This window comes from Aplidium turbinatum, chromosome 10, assembly GCF_918807975.1.
Source record: "Aplidium turbinatum chromosome 10, kaAplTurb1.1, whole genome shotgun sequence".
Lineage (NCBI taxonomy): Eukaryota > Metazoa > Chordata > Ascidiacea > Aplousobranchia > Polyclinidae > Aplidium > Aplidium turbinatum.
The window spans coordinates 12,467,837-12,492,630 of NC_137481.1; the positions used below are offsets into that span (position 1 = coordinate 12,467,837).

At 37.0% G+C, this 24,794-nt stretch overlaps 2 protein-coding genes across 3 annotated transcripts; one reads left to right on the forward strand and one right to left on the reverse strand.

Annotated features, from left to right (window-relative positions):
- Nucleotides 1–2,618: 2,618 nt before the first annotated feature.
- On the forward strand, nt 2,619–9,658 carry LOC145778214 (PDZ domain-containing protein GIPC1-like). Its single transcript, XM_082589671.1, has 8 exons — nt 2,619–2,846; nt 3,294–3,392; nt 3,692–3,788; nt 4,891–4,988; nt 6,500–6,671; nt 7,535–7,647; nt 7,870–7,951; nt 8,621–9,658. The coding sequence occupies exons 1-8, from the start codon at nt 2,685–2,687 to the stop codon at nt 8,773–8,775; spliced, it is 978 nt and encodes a 325-aa protein (XP_082445797.1). The 5' UTR covers nt 2,619–2,684; the 3' UTR covers nt 8,776–9,658.
- Nucleotides 9,659–10,472: 814 nt separating this feature from the next.
- LOC145778505 (protein HGV2-like) lies at nt 10,473–24,500 on the reverse strand. 2 transcript variants are annotated; one of them, XM_082589997.1, is made up of 15 exons: nt 24,379–24,500; nt 17,496–17,609; nt 16,754–16,872; nt 16,552–16,617; nt 16,172–16,288; nt 14,335–14,397; nt 13,681–13,737; nt 13,153–13,297; nt 12,860–12,989; nt 12,594–12,729; nt 12,361–12,479; nt 12,065–12,187; nt 11,420–11,512; nt 11,230–11,349; nt 10,473–10,985 (listed from the first exon to the last, which is right to left on the reverse strand). In XM_082589997.1, exons 1-15 carry the CDS (start codon nt 24,438–24,440, stop codon nt 10,923–10,925), a joined length of 1,527 nt encoding a protein of 508 aa, XP_082446123.1. In that variant the 5' UTR covers nt 24,441–24,500; the 3' UTR covers nt 10,473–10,922. The 2 variants fall into 2 exon arrangements, with proteins under 2 accessions (XP_082446123.1, XP_082446125.1); XM_082589999.1 differs by lacking the exon at nt 14,335–14,397.
- Nucleotides 24,501–24,794: the final 294 nt, after the last annotated feature.

A 24,794-nucleotide genomic window follows, 5' to 3' on the forward strand; every position in this document is an offset into this window, starting at 1 on the left:
TATGTTCAAAATAATAAAAAAGTCCTGCAAATGTAGGATTTGGACCTGGCTTCTATCATACAAACAGGAACCAAATCTCATGAAAAACAGAAAGATCCTGGAAAAATCCGATTCAGACCCTCTAGGCTACAGTTGTACTGCAAACTTCTGTCTCGAGGTGTGCTGCGCTTGAACAACGCGTTTTTAGAACAATTCTCTTTTCAGTGTGACACAGTGGATAAATAATTCACAAACAACAAGATGATCAGGCCTGCGTTAGTGGTTAAAAGTCTCTACAAGCAGGCGAAACTACTGGTCTGAATAATCTTTCAAAAGATTTCTCAGTCCGATGATCAAAACTAAACCAACCAAATGTGCGATAGTCTACAATAAAAATGCGTAAAAATTTATACTTTGTTCGTAGACTCAATAATGTCTGCGGAAGAAAAATAAAATCAACAGGGAAATATTTAGGAAGGGTAAATTTTTAGTCAGGAGTGATTCCGGGTGAGTGGTTACTGGTTTCCTACTTTTCCCTTGAAAACCTGGTTTGCCAAAAAGAATTGCCGATGCGGCTGTAGGAAATTCGTTTATTGGCGTCTGGCAACACTGGCTACTTGAGTTGGGTAAAGGCATAGTAAAGGTTAGGACATGACCATAGATTTAAAGAAGCATACGTTGTCTAAGGAAAATAAGAAAGTAGTTTACGCAAACGAGAAACTAAACTGTAAGACTAACATTTTAGAAAGAGAATAATAAGTAGAAAGGAAAAACCACTCTTTGCATTTCCTTGCAGATCATGCTTTTGTTTCTTTGTTAAGTCTATGGTCATGCCCAAACCTTCACTAGCCAGTTGCTACCCACAACGATACCAACCAGTCGCCACAGGCACAGCCCAAGTTGCAGCCTAGTACGGTATGTCCAGAGCCAGTGGCGTAGCCAGAAAAAAAATTGTGGGAGGAGGGAAATAGTTCAACGGAACTACACAGTGTTTCTTTTAAGACACTGTCACCTAATTTAGAAGCCTATAGACGCAAAAAGTTACAAGGGTTGATTAGTAGGCAAAATACAGTAAGCTGTGGCGCTGTGCCAAGCTTTTGTCAAGTAATTGGTTGTTCAATTCAGACGCACAGTTCATATAAAAAGAATTATGGAAAATCATGCAAACAAAATTAGGTACCACCACCACATTTCAGATCGCGCAGCACAAACACTAATACATATTACGTTGAAAGCGCAGAAAAAAAAATTAACTGGTGAAACCCATTAATATTTTGGAAGTGGCTATTTTTCCACACTTGATGCCATGGTTACAATCAGGTGTTGCCAGAGTTAGGATTAAAGTTAGGAAGGGTTAAGGTAAGGGTTAGAGTTAGGAATAAGATTAGGGTTTTGCTCTTGGCCCAAGACTAAAAAAGTTTTTCAAAATAGGCTACAAGTTTTTATTTTCAACAGCTTTAAACTTTTCTCAAATTAGGGCTGAATTCCTTATCTGACAACACTATTGAGGCCTATTATTACACTATATAGTGTAAATATAGCCACAGCCTAATATTTTTGATATAAACCATCCAAACATACAACAAAAAGAAGATGGCTTAAAATTCAAAAACATGTTAAAGTCACGTACGCCAAAAGCAGCAAAGAAAACTTTTAAGATATGACCTTGAATTGATTGAAAAGACATAAACCAGCAATCTAACCATAATAATTGTTTCTTGTAACATGCAACTACATTTTAATTTTTAAGTTAAATTTGCAGGTTTCAGGAGTTAGGACCGATAGTAAAATGACACAATCGGCAAAAAGCCGGAATTTGACTTAAAAATACTTTGTTCATTTGTTTTTAAAAAAATTGTTGGTGTCTTTCTGTGTGTCTAAAACAAGTTCTGGGGGGTGTTAATAGCCAGATGTCTTCGAAAACGATATTATTTATTATATTTTCAACAAAAGGGTCTACTTCGGAATCCAAACTTTGAAGGTTTAGAGGGTGGCCATAGCCCCTTTTGCCCCCCTGGCTATGCCTATGTCCAGAAGAGTTGGGGATGTGTTTGCATTAGTTTTAATTTTTAGTTAAGGGATTTTAATACTGATTTAAGAATTAGAACATTACCATTAACCGCACAGCCAGACTACGTTACATGTGGGCCTTGGTTTTACTCTGTCTGCCCTGATAGCTCAGTTGGTTAGCACCTGATTGGTTTGGTTTTGAATCCTTGGAGTGATAAAGCCTTGATAGGTTATCCCTGATAGTTTTGCATACTTGTAGTGTAGGGGCTTTTAACACAGAGCCGGTTACCGAGATTGACAGAGGGAAGTTTTCTGATTAATGAAGTGTTGTTGCTGGGGTATTATTCCATCCATTAGGTGCCGCTGAATGGAGAACATTTCTTAGAATGCGTTGCTCAAGCGTACACCCCTAGAGTCGAACCAGCACCGCTTGGTCTTGAAGTTTCTTCGTTCATGAAGTCATGTGATAACTGAGCTATGAGGGCAGCCTGACTTCACTTTCCTGAAGTCACAAATGGTAGGCTAATATTCCCAAAGGCAATTTTGAACTGTGGTTAAAAGTTATCTATATGATATAATCAAACCATCGTATTGCCTATGCAGGCTTATTATATATTTTATATCAATTGCTGTTAAAAGTTTTGTACATCTTTTTATACAGAGTTTACATATTCAGTCTTTGTGCTATTACGAAAATGCCCTTTTCAAATCCCTTTCGTCGTGGAAAAAAAGAAAAGTCTGTACTTACCGACCGTGAAACACCGCTAGACCAACACAATGCTGAACCAGTGCTTCATAATGAAATGTCTAAAGTACAAAGTGAAGAGCCAAAAACACCATTATTTTTTCATGTGCAGGTACATTTCATTGTATTTTTTGTTTAGCTCTGTAAAATAACACACTTACACAAAACAGTAGCAAACGAGTGATGTGTGTAGTTTTGTCCAGACAGACATATATTTTTAAAAGTATCGAATTGGTTGAAATAGAGTTTTATTCTTTGCTTCATATTTTATATTGTTGAGAAATTGTGGTCATAAGTTGTTTATTAACAACATATATAACCTGTGAAAGGAAATATTTGCATTGCCTGCAATAATGCATCACCCTACATGTCTTTAAACCAGATGTTTTGCTGTAGGCCTAGTTGATAAAACTTGAATCATCGAAAGCACCATATTGTCACAGTTGAATTGTTGAGGTATTAGGCTTGGGAATGTATATTCTCTTAAACTTTGCTGTATTTTTTGATACTTCTCAGTATTGATTGTATATATAAATATATATTTTTTTTTGTTGCTCAGCTGGCACATGGAAGCCCCACTGCTAAAATTGGTGGATTCTCAAATGTTCGAGAGTTGTATGCAAAAATAGCTCATACTTTTAACATACCATCCTCTGAGGTACTGTCAAATACTTGTTTCCAACCAAGTTAAAGTTTTGCTAAACTGTTGTTTGTATGTGTGATTTTTATATGATTGCACAGTTTATGGTACCCTGTTCAGTTATGTATAATAACAATGATGTACTTCTGGCTTCCTTTGATATGACACAGTTTACTACTTTACTCAAATGTACCGTAATTTCATACTTCACTCAAAATGTACCGTACCATAAATGTACTTCACCGTAAATGTACAGTTGTACACTGTAAATGTACTTCACTCCAATGTACCGTAATACTGTATGTTTTGCATTGCAGATAATTTTTTGTACTTTAAACACTCACAAGTGTGACATGGAACGTTTACTTGGAGGGCAGATAGGTTTGGAGGATTTCATATTTGTCCATGTTAAAGGCAAGTAAAAGAGAGCCTTGTGCATACCATAGCTAGGGATGCCCAAACTAGAATAATTGCCTATTCTAGGATTTATTTTCGGATCTAGAATTTCGAATCCTATTCTAGAATCCTCGGCGTAAATTTTAACCTTTTCTTTTTATTGAGAAAATACACATAACGGCATGAAAAAGAAGCTTTGCAAAGCCATCATTTTAACAAGTTCTCAATCGTTCACAACAGTGATGAATTGCAATGTAGAACGTTTATCTCCTCCAGATGCTGCCCTGTCAGCCTTGTTTTGAGTTTTCCAACAGTCAGCCCAGCGCTTGAAAACGATTGTTCCAAAGAAGCTGATGTTGCTGCCGCTGGAATGGCCAGGTATTTTGCAGCTAAATTGTGCAAAAGTGGGAAGTCTGCTTTGTTGCAAGACTTGCAAGCGTATTTTTTCAAATTTTTTTTTTTTTTATAATTTTTTCTTTTCTCCGTATTATTTCCGAATCCAATTACCCGATAAAAAAGCGGTTTTTAGATTCGAATCTGGATGGATTCGAATCTCAAGGATTCGAAATTCTACTTTGGGCATCCCTAACCATAGCCTAACCTTTTTAGCATAGCCTAGTCTGCTTTTGTGCATTTCAACAGTCTTTATCAAGCACTTTTCCAGATATATTTTTTGATTGTTACCTCAAACAATTTAGCTAGCAAGGGCGTTACACTGATGCATTGAAGCTTAATCACTGCACTTTGTTAATTGCCTAATGAGCCATACATAACATGATGATTAATGAAGCTATTTTTTTAACTGTTATTATATTAATCATGAAAACTATGCCAACAAACATAGTTTAAAAATTAAAAAGTACCTGTAATCAAGCATCAACTGTATTTTTTGCATGGACAGGTTTGCGCAGCAGCATATGTTTGCAATATTTTCATTTTGCCTATTTATTTATTTGCATCGGACCAATAGGTCCATATTTACTAGCCAACATGCAAAAAAACAAGAAAAAGCGATACAAGTAATAATCACAATAACCAAGTTCACAGGTAATGCTGTCGCGGAGAATTGTCAACAAGTAAACTGCAAATACACCATTAAAATAGACTGTTTGCTTTTTAGGCGAAAAAAAGACAGTCACAATGACAAAAACTGAGCCTGCTTTAGGCCTCACTATCACTGACAATGGAATTGAATACCCATTTGTGAAACGCATGAAAGTAAGTTGATGATGCTGCTGAATTTGAATGGTCTACGACTTTATCCCGCGATCCCTTGGTCGCAATGCACGAATAACGCAAGGCCCGAATGACGCAATCTACTAATGCGCGAGATTTGATTATTTCGTACTAATTATTAACTGAATTGGGTAGTAATTTCATTTGTCCCAATAACAATTTCAATTTTCATTTTGTACACAAACAAAAATATAAAAAATTGTTTTTTGCACTTAACAAAATAAAGAGGAGACTTGGTTATTTCTCACTAAAACTAATTGTACAATTTGGGTAGAGAGGTAACTCTTTTAAACCATAAACAGACATAACTAAGCAACAACACTACATTTAACATTATAAAAACAAAAAACAGCAAGCGAACGTTTTCGGCTAGTCATATAGCCCTTTTCAAGCCTATAAGAAAAAATACATTATTAAAAGAAATGCTAAAGAATCATATAGTATCACAGCAAAAATATGGTCAAATCTAAACATTTGAGAAACTGCCTCGCTCAAACAAAATACTAATTGTTGTTGTTTATTGTTGTTAGTTGTTTATTGTTGTTATTTATTGTTATTGTTGTTGTTTAACTAATTGTTGTTTATTTTTTTAATACGGTAGTAATGTCGTTTGCCTCGGGAGCAATTTCAAATTTTTCCACTTAACTAAATAAAGACGAAGCTGCCACTATTTTTTTTTTTCAATTTTAGTGGACACGTCTGCATGAAACTTTCACTAATCAGGACGTTTGGCGAACTCGAAGTGTAGGCTAAGTCTGGCTTCCCCCAGTTAATCTCGTTCCTCGCTGCTTCAAGAAGAACACAGGAGTACAGTTACACTCTTTTGTTTTCAAAGAGCGATTAGGTCTGGAGGTGTAATTAATGTTGTCGCTGATAAAGAAAAATAGATAAATCAATCTGAGAAAGCCATAGTTTTACCTCTACTACTATTTATTATTTCTACTATGCAAATAAAACTACTACCGTATAAAAAAAAACAAAAAAAACAATTGGTTTTAGTGAAAAATAACCAAGTCTCATCTTTATTTTGTTAAGTGCAAAAAACAGTTTTCATATTTTTGTTTTATTTTTATAAAAAATGAAAATTTCTGCCGTGACAAATGAAATTACTACCGTACGGTATTCAAAAGAACAATAAATTTTAGTAAGAAATAATTAAATCTCGCGTCATTCATGCAATGCGGCCTTGGGATGGCGTCATTCGGACCGCGGCATAAAGTCGTGTATCCGAATTTGAAAGCTTTTTTATTTTGCATCAATCATTGTCATATATCCGTTTCGCTTTTTCATCAGTTCTAATTTTTCACACAGGGTTATAAATTATACCATGAAAATGTTGCATGTGCTTCGCAAGTGACTGTCCTGCAGTATTTTCGTGTAGGCTATTTGAAGATTGGTGAAATGCAAAATGTTTGTCAAGTATATAGCAACGGTAATTTTTTTCCATAAAATTTTTTACATCACTAACCTACACAAGAAACATTTGTAAACAGGAAAATTCAATAATTGCAAACACTGGGATTGTAAAAGTCGGTGATCACATTGAAGCAATTGATCAACAAATCACAGTCAATTGCCGACACTTCCAAATAGCAAAGCTCCTTAAAAATATTCCACTTGGAACAACATTCACTATGAAACTTGTTGAACCTAAAAAAGCATTTGGTGAGTTGTTGTAACTCGGAGGTGATGTATTTAAACATTTAATAATGCTTTGTTTTGTTTGGAAAGTTACCAATATTCTATGGAAAGTCTGCAATTGAATAGCTCGATACAGGTTATTTTATACATGTCTGGTTTATTCGGCATTGAGTTCAAAATTCTCAACATTTAAATTTTTCTGAAATATGCCTACAACTTTTTGTATTGCTTTATCAAAAAATTATCGTTTTTCATAGCCTACGCTTTTTCTTAAAACGAAACAATCGCAGAAAAATAACTCTCACCTCTATTTACCACTCGATATTGCTATATGGAACATTTTATATTAAAATACTAATATCGTTTTTCATCATTTTATGTTCTTTGCAGCTTTAATTGAAACTTGATCCTCGGACTGGGAAAGCTTCTTTGGGAGCGTATTCCTGGCAGTTTCGCATACTTGTAGAGGCTTTGGACCACTGGCGCAGGACCAAGGTCAGCGAGATTGACAGAGTGAAGTTTCCGATTGTTAAAGCGTTGTTGCTGAGGAATTATTCCATCTATTAGATGCCGGTGAATGGAGAGCAGTCCTTAACGTGCGTTGTTCAAGCGCACTCCCCGAGAGTCAAATCAGCGCCGCTTGATCTTGAAGCTTCTTCGTTTACAAAGTCATGCGCTAACCAACTGAGCTATCCGGGCGGATTTGTCAGAACAACCAGCGAAAATTACCATCTTTACATCATTTCAACGTCCCTAGATATTGAAACGATGTTACAATAGCAATTTTTGCAGGCTGAGTATTTCATAGCATCCTCTGGCGAATTGCTGACCATTCTTCAAGCTCTGTTTTCTGCATACGTTTAATTTATAAAGCAAGTATATTTCAGATATGATTTCACAAAGAAGTGGGGTAAATGCACCAGTATCGAACAGCAATGTGGGAACAGGAAAATCTACCCTTAGGTTGAGATCCCAAGGACCGGCTACCTTGGAAGCAATGGTAAGCTACGTTATAAGTTTTGTTCAACCCAAAGCCGTGTTTGAATGCCCTTCTTTCGTTGTGCTCCATGAGCTAAAGAGTATATTCGTCAATAAATCTTATTTTCCATATGACCATACTGTTCTATTAAACATTATTCACTATATGACCATATTTACTATTCTAGCTAGACTATTCTATAGACGTATGTATGAAATATATTAACAATGATAATATCATCAGCCAACTGAAAGCGAAGACAGGGCCGTGAAAAAGATTGATGATTTGCTGGACAATTTCCTGGGTATTCGTGACATGGAGTTGTGTGAGTATTGATGCACATATCGTTACAATTAAGACCCGCTAAAGTTATTGAAGTCAATATTTTTTCATAGCTTTCTTGCGTCATCTAACGTATATTAAACTTCCTTTTTTGTTGCTAATAACTCGATTGAACACGTTTTTTGGGTCAACGTAAGTCAAAATTTTGTCTCATTAAAATTTACGTGCGAACAACTACTGTATTTATGCACATTTGTGTGTAGTTATTAAAATGTCGATACGCTTTTTAAATAAGTTGTTTTCATTCAAAAGTTGTGCTTTATTTTCTTGATAAAAATGCTAACATAGTTAAATGGAAAAATATCACTTTGTGCTTGTTTCGAAAGTCACGTACGTACCCTAATGCAATTAAATCTGAGATTTTTCTCGAATTCTAATGACAGAATGTGACGAAGTTTTCGAAAGTTGTGTACCGCAACTACCTGTAGTAACGTTCAACTAAATTCTGTTCACCAAAACTTAAAATCATGCCGAAAAAACGTCAAAAAAATAACCCTGCTTTTAACACTATCTTTCTGTGATTTAATATTTTCTCCTCCACTGTCAAATCACAACAGCAATTGGCGTAGAGTTGTGTAATTTTCACTTTTGATCGAAGCTTGGCAAATTTCTTCATTTATCTCAATCCTGACGTATGACGTTTTCACTGCAGCTAGCACCGTGTGGGAGAGTGGAAAAGATAAACGAAATCCTGATGAATTCATAACTACTCTCAACAATCAGTTGGGTGATTTTGGATTTCCTCAAGAATTCATATTTGATGTCTGGGGTATTATTTTAGACACGAGAAGTGCTAATACGTTTTGATGTGATTTCAATGTAGTATCAATCAGCTAGCATTGTTTGCAATGGAGTTTACAAACTCCAGCGGGTAGGGTGTTGCAGAGTAGTCAAACCACACGTAGGATAGTTTAGATCTGACTAATTTCACTTCGTGTATCTTTTATCTACTTTTTTTAAGGATTCCAAGTTTTCCTCAATTGAAAGCGATGGTCTTCAGCAAAGTCGTATTAGAGTGCATTACTTTGCGTTGGTGTGCGGTAAATGACGAATACTTTTTTTTTTAATCGTTGCTGTTTGGAAAGCATTTTGAAACAAGAATTGAAGTTAATGCTCCCATGATAATAGATTGAAAATACTCACAAAGAAACTTTTTTCAATTTCTTTGAGGAACCGGGGTTTAGCTTTTATGAACTTGTTCTAAAAACTGTTTGGCTAGGTCAAGGGTGTTGTGGTTTTAGTACGTGATAAGTTTTTTCATTTTTTATAAACGTGTGCTATCGTGTGTGTATGTACTGGTTATTTTAAATCACTGTGGATTTTGCATGCTTGTTGTACAGTTAGCAATAATTTTATTACTTGCAATTGAGAATTGGCATAGCCAACAATGTATTTCCATTTAAAAAAAAAATAATGATTAAATCTACCTGTATTGATTCGACGAAAAGGCAAAGGGCTAATTGTCGATGTAAGGTAACTTTCGTTATACTGTATCACCATCAGCTAACTAAAAATCAATATTGGTCAATTTTATTGTTATAAGTGGTGTTTATCTTCTGCTTATCGCTTAAATGTTTTTATTACTTGCAATAGCCTTTTTTCATCTGCCGAAGTCGTGAAATAAGTTAGTATTGTCGTTACGTGCATTACTTTGGCAGAGCAATTACTACAAAAGTAAACGTCGTTTGCAATGCTATTGGTGTGACAAGAGATGGTTGTCTGGGTACATCAGCTTTGTTTTACAAACAGTTTAAAAGTCATACTCCCTGGGTATTAACATAACGATATAACGGCGGCCCATAACAATTATAGCATTGGCCCTCAATTGCGGATCTTAATGACATGGAAACCATATAGGCTACAGTAGTTTCCGACGATGCAGAATTTCGGAAAGAAGGAACACTATAAAAGTAAAGGTTTGAATGAAAAATATCAGTTTTCATTGTTAAACTTGATATATTTGAGTAAGCAATGTCTTAACTTCCGAATACTGCACTTTTCCAGTTGCTGAAGGCACAAACTAAAGCTCTATTCGTTCTATACGTTGTGGATTTAAACACCGTTTACGTTAATGCAATATAATTAAGCAAGAAAACTTTGCGAAAACGGGATATTTGCATGCTCGCTTTTTTGAGGCGCACGTAATTTTTCGAAGATAGATCAAAACTTTCTTTTGCGCTGTCACAAAGTGCTCACTTCTACCAGGGTGAAATAAATTGGGTGGGCGTAGTGAAAAAAAGCGGCCGAAAACAAACTAGCAATCCCTCTTTCGTTAGTACCAAAGGCTTAGAGAATAATAAAAACCATTTCTCATCTCTTAAAAATCAAGTGTGTGACTGACTTTGCTTTACTGATTGAAAGTTGACGCATACGAACGGGGGGGGGGGTCTTTATTTGCCTCGTTATCGCCGTTTAGATCTAATACGAAGCGTCACTTACAAAGCGAGCACATTCACAATATGTTGTGAAAACAAACGTTTTCACTGTAAACTGATTACAACTGTTGACTTTTAAAAGTGTGCCTCGATCCAGAAAGAGATGAGAACCACCAGATCTTTGCGTCGATTGTGAAAAGTAGTAGCCTCTACGCTGCCAGAACTACAGCACAAATATTTTTGATGTGAAAGTTTATTTTCAAGCTTGTAGCCGTAACTAACGTTAATAACCCACGTGTCACAAACATGGCTGTTACAAAAAAGTAAGCGTTTATTTAACGACAATGTAAACAAGGGGCAGTGCCTGTCATCAGAAAGACGGTGCAGTTCAATAACTCTAACAGCTGGTACGTTTTCGTCGATCGATCTTATCGTGACGGACGAGTCTACAAGCACAGTTCGGTCAATGATTGAAAACGTAAGAAAAGCCTTTGCTTCAAAAATATCCCATTGCAACAACTAATGTAGAATAAAGGAAAAGTTGCCAGAATTGTAAGGATACAGATTGTGGCAATGAGCTCAAGATTGGATTTCCGGCGGCTGGTTTTCAATTCCAGCAGCTTTTTCTTTTGTAGAACCTTCCTAAAACATTAAAATCAGAACTCATCAAAGTAAGTTGGTTTTGAGTTTAATAGTTTTACTGTTCTATTAAAGTGAATGACTCCCTGACACAACAATGTTTTCTGATATTACAAAGTCATGGGGACAAAGAACAAAGATCTTATTCTCCCACTTAAAAGATATCAGATATAGGCTCACATTTTCAAATTGTAAATATAATGATACAAATCTAGAATATCGAAGTCCCTCCGCAATTATCACATACCGTATTGGCTGAACCATTTTTCAGGCACAGTTCTCCGCCGCTGTCACTGGACTTTGTAGCCACACTCTGCTCGCACTTTATTTTCTTGTTTGCTGTTTCTTCCTCGCTGGAAGGTGGTCGCTGAAATGGAGATATGTTTACACCCAGCTGTTCATCGTCTATTGCATTTCTGCAACTGTCACAGTCTTACCTTGCGACGAAGCAAATGAGAAATATCACTCGATGCCGTAGCAGACGGTGCTGGCGAAGTAGAGGAACCGCTGCTTTCTTTACGAACAGAAATCTGAATTCAAAAATTATATACAAAATCTGTTCATATCAGTAAATTCCTATTTTTTTTAGATTAAGTTTTCTCGGAACAGCGCCTACCGCAAACAAATATATGTTTTTATACAATAAAGTTTCAATATCATTGTAATTTACGTTGAATGACGTTTGCCTCCACAACAGCTGCTTTTTCCCCGCTAAAATTTTCTTTCCAGCTACGTCACTGACTGCAACGACAATATTACAATCACGGGAGCGCTTTCGTTGCTCTCCAGACGCATGTTGTTCGTTCATAAGACTACTCTAGCTTGCGAGTTACTTTTTTTATTTTTGTTACCTCTTTTACAGTAGAAACTCGACATAACAATTTTTGTTGTTGTCGTATCTGACCTATTTATATTGATCCCACGTCAATACGAACAAGGACTGATTTGCCAATATATCTCTGTAACATTACAAATTACTATGCAAATGAAAAACAACTTCCGCAATTGTTAACTCACCACCCCCGTCTAAATATAAGAATTCAGGGTGAACAAAAGATGTGTAAAAAGCAATGCACGATTACCACTGTAGCCATTGGTGAGATTGCTGGGGTAGATCCGAAGCCGGTTGATGTTTCACCTTTTTGAGCAATGGGGGAGTGGGATAATCTTGCCTCTTGTCTTTTCATCATGATCACATCTTCAATCTGATGAATGGCAACAATTAATGATCAAAACTGTCATAGCAAACAAACAAAAAAAAAAAACTGATAAAAGGACAACTTCAAAAATCATGTTTAATTATTGTTTATATACACTATGCACTATGCAGTATTACACAATAGAATGATTTTGATAAACAATGGAATCACAAATAGACCTTAGAGTTGATGTCTGGAATTAAATTTTTCAGCTCTCCAACTTCTGCACATTCTTGCATTACATCTTCCTCCTTTTCTTTCTTTTGATCATTTTCGTCGATTAATTCGTTCAAGAAATCTTTCAAAATAAAAGAGATTCCTTTGCACAAAAGATCACAGCAATACAGAGAAATATACAAGTTAACACTGATGAGAAAAGATGTTCTGTGCTAAAATACCTCAATGTACCCACCAATTCTACTTTCTAGTACAGCAAGCGCAGCTTGGTAGTGCTTAATGGCATTGTCGTGTTGTTTTGTAAAACTATAAGCCAGTCCCAAGTTATAGTGTGTTTCCGCAATGCGTCTGTCGTGTGCAGAAAGAAATTCCTAAACAAAAATATGGAGAAAAAACAGTAAGTTATTACACAGTCAAACCCAAGCGCTCGAAGTATTACGTTGAACTTGAATTTAAATTCAAAAGGATCACTTTCAATTTGGATTAAAGAAAAACACTCACTGTGTGTATTGTCAGACTTTCAAGGAAATCAGATATCGCTTGAGTGTAATTTTCGATTTCAAGACTAAGCTCGCCCAGTTTCAACAAACATTGTGCAGTCATCAAACTATTTTCTTCCGATTTCGGCTTTCTGAAAAAATATACCTCATTAAACTTTAGGTGCCAAAACATTGCACAATATATTGCTTCAATTGAATTACTATTCCGTGACTTTAACGTTTCACAGAAAGTAACTTGGTATTTTCTGTGCAACATTCACACATTTTCACTTCTTATATAAAACAGAAACTTACTTGGCATATAAAACTTTAGCAAGTTCTAACATTTCCCATGCCAGTTGCATGTTGGAAATTTCATCCGGATCTTCTATATTTTCTTCCCCGACTTCTTCATGGCTCACTACTCCAGTGCTTGTAGATGGTTCGTCACTGTTAGATTCTGCAGAGTGCATGTAATAATCTCATAGCCACGGTGAAATGCTTCGGCATAACAAAAGAAGTCATTTATCATACAGCAAAACAGTAGGGCCAATCACCAGCAGGTAGCTATCAAAAGGAAAATTACGAAACGTTAAACAGGCGCTATCTTGCACCCAACTGGTGTGAATTAAATTATTCTCATTTTTATACAGCAAAACTTGGTAGTGAAGTAGTTAAATGGAGCCAGTAAAAAAAGAAATCTTCAGCCACTTCTCTTTTATATGATTGCATTATTTTTGCTTAGATACCGAATTACTTATGAATGCTTAAGTAGGCTAGGAATCGCAACTACACTCTTTGCATTACCAACCTAACGAACTATATGACGATTTGTAAACGCACCTGGTACTTTACTTTCTTCTAACTTTGTGCCTTCTTCACTTGTTTCATCTTTTACATCTAAACATCAAAAGACCAAACGTTTTACAAGACAGTTTGTTAGCTTTGAATTGTACTTGACCTCAACAAGCTATTACGACGAAACCAACACCCGCGTCACATTTTGGAAATTTTTCAGTAAAATCGCTTGAAAGATGGTTAAAAAAATGGTTATCTATAAACTGAGAGAGCCTCTGTAGAAGCTCACTGTAATCTTGGTAGTTTCAATCTGAAACTCCCGCGTAACTTATAGCAATTGCACACAGTAGATGAGGAGAGGAGTTTTCGGTGCGATAAGGTTTGAATAGAGCAGGAAGTAATTTTAGCAACTACGGTAATTGATTACAATGCTGGTAGAATTTTTCTTTTGATGACAAACATAGACAATTTTAATAAGTTTAAAGTATCTACAATTCTACAGGGTCCTTTGCCACGGTTGAAAAAATCCAGTTCTCTCCAAACCCCCTCCCCCGTAGCTACATCTCTGTTTCTTAGATCTTTGCATTAATTTTGGTTAGTTATCAAATTCCTCTTGAACGCTGAAGCAGGAATGGCAACTTCACTCCTTGCATTGCCATTCTGACAAACTTAATGACGCTTTCTCATTTCTCAACGCACCTGGTTGTACTTTACTTTCTTTTAACATTCTGCTTTCTCCTTCGATTGTTTTATCTTTTACATCTAAACATCAAAAGCTTAAACGTTTTACAGATCATCATGTTCGCAATGAATTGCACTTGACCTCAACAAATTATTTCTACGAAATCAACACTTGCGTCACATTTTGGAAATTTTTCAGTAACATAGCTTGAAAGATGGTTTGAAACTATCTACCACATCTTTAGACTGAGAGAGCCTGTCTTGAAACTTAATCTTGGTAGTTTCAATCTGAAACGCTTGAATAAAGTAGGGAGGGAATAATTCGGGCAACTAAATTATCAAATTGTTGGTAGCAGCAAGGAAACGAAAAAAAAACAACCAAGTGAAACGTTCTCATGAAGGTAGGAGAGTTTATCAATTGCAATGCAAACTCGAACGTAGACATGACTGAGTATTAGAAACGAACTATGGTCGGGTCGGGTGTAATTCATTGTTAGTCAAACCACCAATGTACAATTGTACATTGCTAATTTCCTCTTACATCTCTTTACAGGATGAACAGAAAGTCCTTGAACTTTTTTCATTTTATGATTAAACATATTCTGTCACTTATATGCCTTTTAATATGCTAAAGATCTTGCCAAATTCTCTAAAATTTAGGCCTAATTGTAAGCACTAATTGTAAGGTCTAAAATGAGCCAGAGAAGCCATCATTCAGCTTCATCACGCGGGGAAAACCAACTCTAAGATCATTAAGCTCTTAAAAGTTGCCAAATCCACTGTTTACCATGTTGTGAATAGATTTAAGGAATTTGGTACATCTGAAGAGAGTCCTAGGAGTGTAAGCCCTCGCACTGCTCGAACAAAGAAAGTGGTTAAGGGCGGCTGTCTGAGAAAGGGTGAAAAGAAACCCATGCAGATCCATCTGTCAAATGGCCAAAGACATAAATGTAAGCAACACCTCAATGAGAACCATTGTGGAAAAGGATCTTTGTGAACTGAAGGCAGGCATGGTAGAGCAAGAGATCATTTTTGAAGACGAAAAACTCTTCACAATTAAAGCTCAGTTCAATAATCAGAATGATAGAATTTATGCAAAGTCTTCAGCAGATATTAAAGATTCTGTGAGAACAGTTTACCGTCGACAAAAACCGTCTTCTGTCATGGTGTGGGCCGCTTATCTCCAAAACTTGAAAGACTCCTCTGATTTTCGTGGAACAAGGAGTTAAAATCAATTCAGATCGCCACATCAACGATATTTTGGTTCCAACCCTTGAAGAGATGAAAACACACTGCTAACGCCAGCCCTTCACATTCCAACAAGGTGGTGCACCATCCCACACCTCAAGAGTCAAGAAACTCAGGACTGATGCTCACGTCAACTTTCAAAATTCTGGAGCAAGGAAATGTGGCCTCCCTCATGGTGTGATTTGAATCTCATGGACTTTTGTGTGTTCTTGTTATTGGAGGCAAAGGCCTGTTGTGTTGCTCACCCAGAGCCAAGTGTTGATGCTCTGAAGCAATCACTAATGCGGGAATGGGCCTAAATTCCCCAGGATGAGCTAAGTGCCACGGTCAAAGACTTTCAACAAAGAATTGAGAGAGTTATCCAAGTGAAGGGCGGCCACATTGAAACTAATTAAGAAATTTATTCCTAATATTGTAAGCTCTCATTGTGATACCTTTTTGATGAAATTATATTAATTTTCTATTAATAAATCGTTCATAAGTTGGTCCAAGGACTTTCTGTTCACCTTGCAGATGACAAGCATAGACAAGCAATTTTAATAAGTTTAATCGTATTAATAGGGCATTTCGCCACGTTTGAGAAAATCCAGTGCTGAGCCATGCTCACCGTCATGTATCTGTTCTACATTTTCTTTGTCAGGAAGATCCTCCTCCTGTGCGTCTTTATCCTCTTCTTTTGCCATTGCAGCTGCAACGTCTTGCCTCAGCTGCTCCCGTTCATGATCTCAAATGATAAATAATAACATTTCACACACACTCATTCTCAAATGGTGCCAACTTTGCATGTATCTTGCCAACACTGCAAAAATTATCTCATATACACAATATATGTTTCATTTGAAAGACATGATGAATATTGATGATTTTTATCAGAAGATACAATTAGTTTTTACTGCATAAAACTCCTACACAAAGCCAACATTCTTATTGCGTTATCTCGACTACAATTCCTACATAATGATTGCACCATGTTAAGTATGTTCTAACCTGGTAATTTATCAGCCTTTTCAAATTGTTCTCCAGTGTCAGAATCAGAATCTTCCGTTTCAGGTACTGAGGAAAAACAGTCATAAAAAGAAGAATTTAACTATTTAGCAAAGATTATATCGTACAGAGCGCTAGTAATAATTACAACTGTCGATTTGTACGATTTATAAATGACTCTCAGCCAAGATTGCAGCAAAGCTACCTCCTTTCAAAGCATTGCCTAACACTCCATTTTCCACACGTGCTAGCTCCAACAAAGCTCTTCCGTAGTAAAAGAAAGGTTCAGCACATTCTGCTGAAGTGTCACCAAATCTCTCAGACCTTTAATACAAACATTACATAGGATTAAGGACAATAGACAATGAAACATACTTATTATAGCAAGTAAAATTCTCATTCATGACCGCAGAATATATTTGCATCGAACCGGTATTGCTAATTGTTATATGAAGTTGCAACTACAGCTTGACAATAGTGGAGAGGGAAGGTTCTTTGTAGCAATGGGTACAAAGGCCATTAAATAAGCTAAAGTAGTATACAGCTTTAACCCTGATGAAAATCTAACGCAGGTAGTATTAGTGTATTAACTTTTAATAGGTCTACAACCCACAGTTACACTATATCCAAACCTCCATTTGATTGTAAGTAACGTAGGGCTAAGTTTAGGCTACTACCGGTATAGTCATATAAAAATTGGATTTATCTATTTATGAATTGATAAAATCGCAAAAACATAGTTGTTTAACTAACCTTATTTTTGCCTAACTTTGGAAAAGTCAGACAAATCTTTTCCGTGGGTATTTGGATAAAAAAACATGCTTACAATATGCAATTCTACATCAGTAAACTAGACAAAATAGGAAAAATCCATAATTATGGCTGCTTGTAAGTTGTAACCAATCAAAAATATTGCATTATTTAATGAGAAACAAAATAATACTCACTGCGATGAACATGCAGCTTGAAAACATGACACAGCTTCAGGAAAATCATTGCACAACAAATTTTTTTTGCCATTTGACATGTTGATGTTGTAATCATGTTCCAAATCTGGCTCACTGAACATTACAATGATTAATTAGTGCCAGGGACGTGGGGAGGCTATTTTCCCCTAAAATTTTATCTTAGGAAAAATCTCAAGAATTGTAATCTCAGAAAAAAAATCTTAACCCTTACCTTAATCCTAACTCTGGCAACACCTGTCACAAAGCAATGCTTTTAGATCACAAGTCACAACCATGGCAACATGTGTGAAAATAATAGCCATTTTGATTTTTCACTAAACTTGAATGGAAACAATCACATAAAAAAGTTTACGTTTAGCTAAATTCAACAAAACTTCAAAAATTAAATGTCACAAAACATTAAACAATATCGGAAGGAGGAAGATGCAAGGGACGGGGTGAAATGGAAAAAAGGGATGAAGACAATTGCTGCGCGGAAACAATCGGCCACCCCCACTAGTGGGGAACAAACCGACGATGGATTATGATGATGATGAATATCTGCAGAGGCTATAATATTTACCATATATTGTGAATAGAGCCTCTGAGGCTATTATGCACATGGTAGTTGAGCATGACGTTTGACCTCAATATGCGCTCAGGCATGCTGTACATCGGCTCCGTAACTTTGGGTCAAGTCGTGCATACATAATAAACATATGAAGGCGGCAGCAATAAAACAAAACAAATTGCAAAACTAAAACTATTAAATTATACATATTAGCTGTTGTGACCATGCCATATTTACACCTAATTGTCCTGTTTTGATATCAAGCACATTATAACGTCCACGTTTTGTTGCTTCTATAACTTTTTCTAGATATTTGTAATGTTTGGCATATATTGTTTTTGTTGTAATGGTCAGAAATAAAAAAAAAAAAAACGAAAAAAAAACTGAACTGAATATTGATAAAACTATTTTCTTTAAACAAGTAGGCTATTGTTACTTTTTACAGCCACCAAATTAACTTGTTTGCAGCAAAAATGCAATGCGTCAAAACAAACATACATCACATGCAGGTTTGTTTTTATTATTCACACTTTATTACTCATATTAGAAAAGACATAAAATTTGGGTTGTAGGCTTCTCAAGTGAACCACAAAAAACCGAACCATTGAGTCACTTTGAATTTATGAACTTAGAAGATCGATTCTGGCTTAAGATACATGGATATGTGCCACTGATGATCCAAAACAAGGGTGAAACTTGAGTATGGCATCTACCATTTTCGTTTGGAGTCTTAATCACTTTACAAATCCTTACATCCCTTTAATAATTAGAATTTAGTGTAAAAAAGCATTTCATGGCCATATCGAACTGATATCGCGTGACCAGGATTAAGCTCTGCGAAATGCTTTCCCAGTCTGAAGATAAAGATTCAATCAATCAATATTTTTCGGAATCTCAACTCAACAAGGCATGAGCGACCAATTCAATTGAAAAAACTTGTTATATGTGCACTTTTTTATAGCTGTTTTTCTCTTGTTTTTTGTTTTAAAAGAGGTAAAAGAAAAGCATACCATACGTCATGCTTGAGTGGACATCTGCATATTACATCAGAGACAATATTCATAACCATAGGCGCCTAAGCCGTGGGGGCCAGGCCCCCACGCATATTTCTGTGTGGGGGCAACTTTTTATGCTGCATTGATACATAAAACAATAGATGAACTAGCGATCGGCAGCAGGAAAACATTTTTAAATGCAAACCGCAACAGCTTCGCGATAAATAATCACTAGAGCGAGTAGCGATGCTACAATCCCACCCCAGACAACAAAATCTGTCATTTTTACATTGATTTAACGTCTGCAGACGTTGAATCAATGTAAAAATGACTGATTTTGCTGCCTGAGACATAGCAAAAATCTACCACTTTGCGTCGATTCAATGTCATCAAATGTTGAATGCACCCAAAAACAACATAATTTGCTAGTTGACGCAGCGTGCGTTTAGCTGCGCTCGCAAACAGACTCGATGTCGCTTTCGAAAGTCGAAACCTCTGCAGAGAATTGTCGCGGCAGTGAATCGCTTGCTGTGAAAATGAACTTGAAGTCTCGGCCCGAGGTTACCACTAACCACTGGCGGCGAGCTATAAAAGAGGGCGCCATGCCACTAACCAACGTAACAAGGGCTGGTACAAACCGCATTGCGCACACGCGGCATAATCAACACAACAACGGACTCGCGCAAACTGCATGGCGCACACGACCGTTGCCATAGAAACCCGATCAAAGGCGGGGAATATGCGCATTTTTTGTTTCATCTGCAACACGAAAACGGGTGTATTATGGCGAATTGAAACTTGAAAGCTGGTCAGCCATAAGTTGCGATATTGTAGTGAAAAGGGAGCAATGTCAAGTCGAAAAATTTAATCAAACAAACAAAAAAAAACTTAATCAAACGTCTCTCCGTAACTATTTTTCAAGGGCTGTTTACGGATGTCAGAAACTTTTAAATTTATTCAAGGTGACGTGCTGTTGAATTGATGTAAACATGAATGATTTTACTTTCAACAGGTAGCCTATATTTTCAAGCGTATGATCAAGTTAGTATTTTCATTCCATTTACAGTACACCTTTTAGTAAACCTTTTCGTCTCTTGTTTCATGCTAATAAATCTAGTTCGTTGGTAAACTTTATATTGTGCTTAGCTTAAAGAGTCGCAGTCCATCAACCGCTAGCCAACGCAGACGCATAGCATGTGTTTTAGTCGAGTTTTGTTTATAATAATTAACGGTAGGTCAAACCTAGCGATAACTCCGAGTGTGGCAATAAAAGCAATCCTAGTGTGACGACATACTGTAATTACGTCATCCATCTGCGTGACATTTCGCTGAATTTACGTTGCTGCTGATGAAACACGCTTTCGCCCCCACGTCCAAAAAAATAGTTAGGTGCCTATGTTCATAACATATAGTGAGAAAGCCACTGCAAACCAGGGGCGGATCCAGGTATTAACGTTAGGGGGGGCGATGTCATTGACATTTAGGCAAGTGATCAGCCCGGCACAAACAACGACAGGGGGTCTCCCCTAGAAAAATTAGATTGAATTTGGTACGTTCTGAGAGCATTTCGAACACAAATTATGAGAAATTCTATAACTTGAAAAACCCTCAACAATGCTGTTGTTTAACAAAGGGAGGGATGAAGAGCTGATGTGCCCTTGCCATGTTAAGTTGAAGCCTGAACAATCTAGCTGCATTTATAGTTGAGACTGAAGGTTTCACTCTTGATTGTTTCAAAGCCAGGGTTCGATCTTAGCGCTGGTCCTCTGGCCAATGTCTAGTGCGAGTTTCCCGCGGATCTTAGCGCTGGTCCTCTGGCCAATGTCTAGTGTGAGTTCCCCGCGAACCAGTACGAATCGTTTTGCACTGGTCCGACTGTCCAGTGCGAAAATATCATCGCATTATGTCGTTTGATCGTTTAGTGCGTGGTTCTCGTTTGCGCTTCTATTCAAACAAGAAAACACGTGATCCATGCGTGTTAAACTGTAAAAAGGCAGCAACATCACGTGTTAAATCATAAAAAAAAAAGCAATCGCAACATCACGTGACGATATTAAATCGAAAGAAAAAGGGGAATCGCAACAACACGTGAAGTTACTGTTATTGCCATTGTATATTTCCATGTTATTGCCACCATTCGTCAGGCCTCGAAATATCCGGCGGTCATGACCTCCGGAATGAACTCGAATGTCTGCCGAAGCCGACTCATTGGTCGGTCATAAATGACCGCCGCAAAATTCTTGACAAAAATAAAGCTAATGCAGCAAAAATACATTTTAAATTTGAATTGTTACAATTGTTTGTTTAACGCAAAAAAATACAGAGCTGAAGCAATAATAGTACAGGCGATTGCTTTAAAGATCACATTAGAGTGGCGTGGTTAACGAGCTGATGGCAAAAGTAGCCATTTTTACATCATTGAACGCCTTGCAATGTTGCCTTGAAATAAAGATGTCTGAACTTTTCGGCAACAATGAGGATTATTGCGTTACATTGATCGTTTGTTGAAAAGAAACGTCACAGAAAAGCAAGTCTCAGCTGGGTTCCGCACGTGCTTAGGCGAATGTGGCGACCTTATTCACGCTGATACTGATAGAAATAGTATTTCTGCACAGAAGGGTTAGACACATTTGTCTTGAAATTTGGATTGTTGTTTTCAATTATGTTTATTGCGTCATTAAACGACTCATTAACGCACTGATTTATTTGCAAGCAATCTGCTCCAGTGTACTTCAGGGTCAGTTAATTAAGCCATCGCCAATCAACCAATGCAGAGTTATTCTGTTGTAGAAAATCTTCTTCTACAAACACGACTACACAATACTGTAGTGTGATTTTGTGCAAAATCTACATGCAAAAAAATGTCTGGTTGAGATATTAAATGTCCGCTGAAAGGGCAAGTCCAGTAGGACATGCTTGACCGCCGAAAAAAAGTACAAATTTCGAGGCCTGATTCATTATTGTCGTTTTCCCTGGGTTGGCCTCGTGCTTCCCGCGACAATCTTGTTTTTATCAATAAACGGGACGGACCAGTGCGATCTCGTGCGGACCAGTGCAAATGGTGAGCCACTGGTCCGGTTGGCCAGTGCGAAAAAAAGTTAAGGTCGACCCCTGAAAGCAATTTAAAAATTGACCACGGAAAGATAATAACACGTAATTCTGTTTTCCCAATGTCACAGCATAATATTGATACAGACATTGAGGTTGTTATAGACTTACTGTATAACTTCGAGGTTTTATTCCTCTCACAAGTTTTGAATTGTTATAAAGAGCAATGAGGAAAGGTTATGAATATACATTCAACATAATGATCAACAACAGTGGGGGCCAGGTCAAAACACTGGGTCATGCTTCACTCCCCGTAGAATCGCCACTATAAGCTAGCTTTCGATTGTAAATTTTTATTGCTGCACCAGACAAAGAAAGAAGGCAGTGGCTAGCCTATTTGACCAGCGTCGGTCTTTGAATCTGAAACACTATTTGACCGGTCATGACGTCACTATATAGGCAGTGGCTTCTTTCTTTTTCTTTTTCAAAGCAAAAGACGAGAAGAGTGCCTATATAAGTTCTAAATTCGACTATTATGTTCGACTGATTGGGTGGCGCGTGGGTTACGTCTCCGGTTGGTGTTCCAGAGGGAATAAGTTCGATACTATGCGGAAGCGTTTTTTTTTTTTAAGTTTTAACTAAATTTTGACCCGAAGTGACTCAATCGTTAGGCTGCTGCATTTTTGTGGTCAATTTTTAATTTCAGAAGCCTACAGCCCAATTTTTTATGTCTTTTCAACTTTTATAACTATGAACCGGCTCGGTGGCTTAGTGGTTAGTGCGCCCGCCTCTGAATCGGTAGGCATGGGTTCGATACCTTGTCGGGTCATACCAAAGACTTTTTAAAAATGGTACTGAATCTAATTTCTGCTTGGCACTGAGTAATGGAGTGGATTCGGGTAATAATATACTCAGTTGCACCTCTATACGGCTGCATTGACACTGTCTGCTTTGTAAAGCGCTGAGGAGCAACGCATTCTGCGATGGATACAGCGCTATATAAAAGGCAGTGGCTATTTGACCGGCTCCGGTCTTTGAATCTGAAACACTATTTGACCGGTCATGACGTCACTACATAAGCGCTTTTTTCTTTTTCTCTTTCAAAGCAAAAGACGAGAAACGCCGATATAAGTTCTAAATTCAACACGTTTTCTTCTACTCAGTCCGTGGCGCGTAGGTTACGTTTCCGACTGCCATTCTAGAGGGGATGAGTTCGATACTATTCGGAAGCATTCTTTTTTTTTTATCTAAATTTTGACCCGAAGCGCATTTTTGTGGTCAATTTTTAATTTGAGTAGCCTACAGCCCATTTTTTTATGTCTTTTCAAATGTGAGTAATAAAATTAGAGTTTTTTTAATTTGCTGGAATTTGAGAATTTCTTTTGGTAATTTTCCGATCGTCATAAGTGACCGTGTTTGCCGAACGACCAATTACATTTTTGCCTTCAAGTTAGTTATATACAATACTTCTTTAAAAAATGGTTTTACCATTACCATATAGTATCGAACACATCCCCTCTCGAATGGCAGTCGGAGATGTAACCTACGCGCCACGGACTTAGTAGAAGAAAACGTGTTGAATTTAGAACTTATATCGGCGTTTCTCGTCTTTTGCTTTGAAAGAGAAAAAGAAAAAAGCGCTTATGTAGTGACGTCATGACCGGTCAAATAGTGTTTCAGATTCAAAGACCGGAGCCGGTCAAATAGCCACTGCCTATATAAAAACTAACATTATTATTATTATTATGAGTAATAAAGTCAGAGTTTTTTAATTTTCTTGAATTTGAGAGTTTCTCTGGATAATTTTCCGTTCGTCATAAGAGGATGTGACCGCGTTTGCCAAACAACGCATTACATTTTTGCGTCGTTTGGCAAACACGTTCACATCCTCTTATGACAAACTTATCTAGGCTAAGGGATTTATAGCTATGCTCTACAGTGCCGGCAAAAAGTTTAGAAACTTTTTAAATTTTAGTATTTTTGTTTGGTAATTAGACTCTGTGACGAAATAATAGCTTTGCACTAGGCCTATATTATTATTATAGCCTACCTTAGCCTAACCTAATCTTCAAACATGGCGAAAGACTTATTCCGCATCGCTTTCGATATGTTGTTTTCCAAATCGTACGCATATAAATGAAGAATAAAGTTACTTTCTTAGGTTTTAGGGGGGCGATCGCCCCCCTCTGGATCCGCCTCTGCTGCAAACCATATAACTAAATGGGATAACTTCAAAATCACAACAAAAAGCAAAACATAGATTACTTACCTTTCAGAAGTGTTTTCTTCCTCAACTTTAAGATCAGGGTTTAAAACTGTATCAACAACCATGTTTTAACAATTATATTCCAAACTGATGCACTGAAGCAGTCTACCATAAAAAATTATACTGCAAAAGTATGTAAAAAGTAGTAAGGCCGACGCTACAGCCAGACATAAAAAAATAATCAAAAAATTTGATCACATTTATTTCAACATAGGGCTACTCCGTCGCATCAAACACAACTCACTCAGCAGTCAGCACTAGGCCACATACCGGTAACAGAAATTCCGAAAATAAAATAGAAAAACCACATCCTAAAGTTCCCGCTTGACTTGAGCATTCGCGCGAGACAGTTATTCTCACATCGTCTCATTCAGTTCTTGCGTGTTGCTCTGGGCTACTGCACACGATGAAGAAGAAGT